This window comes from Dromiciops gliroides, chromosome 2, assembly GCF_019393635.1.
Source record: "Dromiciops gliroides isolate mDroGli1 chromosome 2, mDroGli1.pri, whole genome shotgun sequence".
Classification (NCBI taxonomy): domain Eukaryota; kingdom Metazoa; phylum Chordata; class Mammalia; order Microbiotheria; family Microbiotheriidae; genus Dromiciops; species Dromiciops gliroides.
In genome coordinates this window covers 176,726,886-176,729,597 of record NC_057862.1, presented here as the reverse complement: position 1 = coordinate 176,729,597, position 2,712 = coordinate 176,726,886, and the positions used below count along the sequence as shown (strand labels likewise).

At 42.4% G+C, this 2,712-nt stretch overlaps 1 protein-coding gene across 1 annotated transcript; it reads left to right on the top strand.

The window, feature by feature from the left end:
* Nucleotides 1-1,462: 1,462 nt before the first annotated feature.
* LOC122738455 (olfactory receptor 6J1-like) lies at nucleotides 1,463-2,446 on the top strand. Its single transcript, XM_043980487.1, has one exon. The coding sequence runs from the start codon at nucleotides 1,469-1,471 to the stop codon at nucleotides 2,444-2,446; it is 978 nt and encodes a 325-aa protein (XP_043836422.1). The 5' UTR covers nucleotides 1,463-1,468.
* The last annotated feature ends 266 nt before the right edge of the window (nucleotides 2,447-2,712 follow it).

Sequence of the window (2,712 nt, the reverse complement as noted above, 5' to 3'; positions counted from 1 at the left end):
AAGTTTTTTAAAAATTGATGTCAAGGGGCAGCTAGGTGGCGCAGTGGATAGAGTACCGGCCCTGGATTCAGGAGTACCTGAGTTCAAATCCAGCCTCAGACCCTTGACGCTTACTAGCTGTGTGACCCTGGGCAAGTCACTTAACCCCAATTGCCTCACAAAAAAAAAAAAACCCAAACAAAAAATTGATGTCAAAATTTGTATTTTACATGTCATTTGGGAAAAATAAAATTCTAAATATAAATGTAAAAAAAAGAGAGAGAGGGTAAGGAAAGTTTCTTGTAGAAGGTGGGGAAAGTACTGATCAGCACTGGTAGAAGACCTTCACCATGTGGTTCCTTTCACTGCTGAAATCATAGGTCCCATTAAAAAATATCCAATTCACTCTATCATGTGTCACATATGATAGCATGAGTAGGTACCAATGATAAAGCCAACTGAGAGAGCAAGCCAAGTAAATAAGTCCCTCAGGGAGTTTAGTTTCAGAACATCAGTTAACTAGATCTTACTCTTCATTTTATCCATAAGCTCTAAATTTAGGACTGTGACTGAAGAACTGAAAATTTATAGAGCTTAAAACTCCCCTAATAAGTTTGAAGAAATTACTTCAAACAGAGGAAGGATGAGCTTTCCTTTCAGTCTTGAGTGTAAGATGGCGGGGGGTGGGAACTGGGGGAATGGGAACTGGGAGCTAGAAGGCATTGTTTAACCGCTGTCATGTCATTAAATCATAGAATTTCAGAGATTAAAATTCAACCAGAAGTCTAGTCCAACTCCTCATTTTGCAAATGAGGAAACTGAGGCCTAGAGAAGTAAAGTGATTTATTCAAGGTCACAGAGCTAGTTAGTATAGAGATGACACTAAAAGCCAGGTGTCCTAACACCGCTCTCAATGTTCTTTTGAGGACAAGATGATTTCTCTATCATCTGCATATTTCCTAATAGCAAGGTAGGGGGGGCAGCTAGGTGGCTCAGTGGATAAAGCACCAGTCCTGGATTCAGGAGGACCTGAGTTCAAATCCGGCCTCAGACACTTGACACTTACTAGCTGTGTGACCCTGGGCAAGTCACTTAACCCTCATTGCCCCACAAAAAAAAAAAAAAGCAAGGTAGGGTTGCTGTTAGTTTTAGGGATTTATTTATAAAGAGGTCTGAGAACAGAAGATGGTTACAAAGATTCAATCAATATCTGTTTTCTAACAGGCTGTGTTTGGGAGGTTTGGGGGAGGTGGGGGACTTGGCCTAGCCACACATCCTGGCCATAGCCCTCACTTATACCATGAGAAGCTCCAGTCCTAGTTCTTAACACTCTAGTATGTCCCAGAGTTATGATGCCCAAGGTAACACTCTCTTCCCATAGATTTAATTTCCTACTGTGAATTGTTTAGAGACAATTTATGGAGTTCGGCAACTCACTTCTTTCCTATTGTTCCCTCATGGGAAGAGATCCAGGACAATTTCACCATCCATGGAGAATCAGACCACTGCAGTGACCGAGTTCATTCTGCTTGCTTTTCCCATCGATAGAGAGGTGGAGCTGCTGTTCTTCATGCTCCTTCTTCCCACATACATGATTACACTCCTGGGGAATATCCTCATCATCTACATCGTTATGTCCCTCTCACGCCTCTATACACCCATGTACTTGTTCCTCTGCAATCTCTCTGTCTTGGACATCCTCTTCACCTCTGTCATTTCTCCAAGGGTACTGGACAACTTGGCCACTGGGGATAAGAACATCTCCTTTGCTGGGTGTATCACCCAGTGCTATTTCTACTTCTTCCTGGAAATGATGGAGTTTATTCTACTGACATCCATGTCCTATGACAGGTATGCTGCTATCTGTAACCCACTGAGGTATAGCACCATCATGAGTCTTTCTGTGTCCATTGGAAAGTTTCTTTTCTCATGGTTGGGTGGTTTCTTATCTGTTCTTTTCCCTATCATACTCATCTCTAGGTTACCCTTCTGTGGAGCCAATAGCATTAGCCACTTTTTCTGTGACAGTGGACCTCTATTGGCCCTGGCAGACACAGCATCCATTGAGCTGATGAACTTCCTGCTGTCATCCACTGTCATTATTTTTTCCATAATTCTCACTGGGTATTCCTATGCTTGTATCAACACGACTATCTTACGCATCCCATCAGCCAGTGGGAAGAAGAAAGCCTTTAACACCTGTGCTTCTCACTTAACCATCGTTGTAATAGCTGGAGGCATCACAGCCTTTATCTATGTGACTCCCTCACAGAAAGAAACCTTGGAGATCAACAAAATACCCTCGGTGTTGAGCAGTGTGGTGGCACCTTTCCTCAACCCCTTCATCTATACCCTGTGCAATGACACTGTGCAGTGGATCCTCAGGGAGATGTGGGTGGGAGTCAGAGAAGTTTTAGTGGGAAGAGAAAGAGAACTGTTTAGCAGAGTGTCCAAAAAAGATCATTAACAAGAGGCCTTTGTCCTTTCCATTTGCACAAGGGCCATTTTATAATTCCATATAAAGCAACTAAATTTAGGTCAAAGAGAAGGATATGACCTCCTGGGCAAGAGCAGGTCATAAGTCTCCACCAGTGAAGATGCAGACTTTAACTCCATAGAGGTAGTTTTTTTCATAGAAGTATTTAAAAAGGTAACACAACATATAATTACACTCTCAAGCTTCCCTTATGTAATCCTCCTTCTGAGCCTATCTGCTCAATTTTTCTGACATTC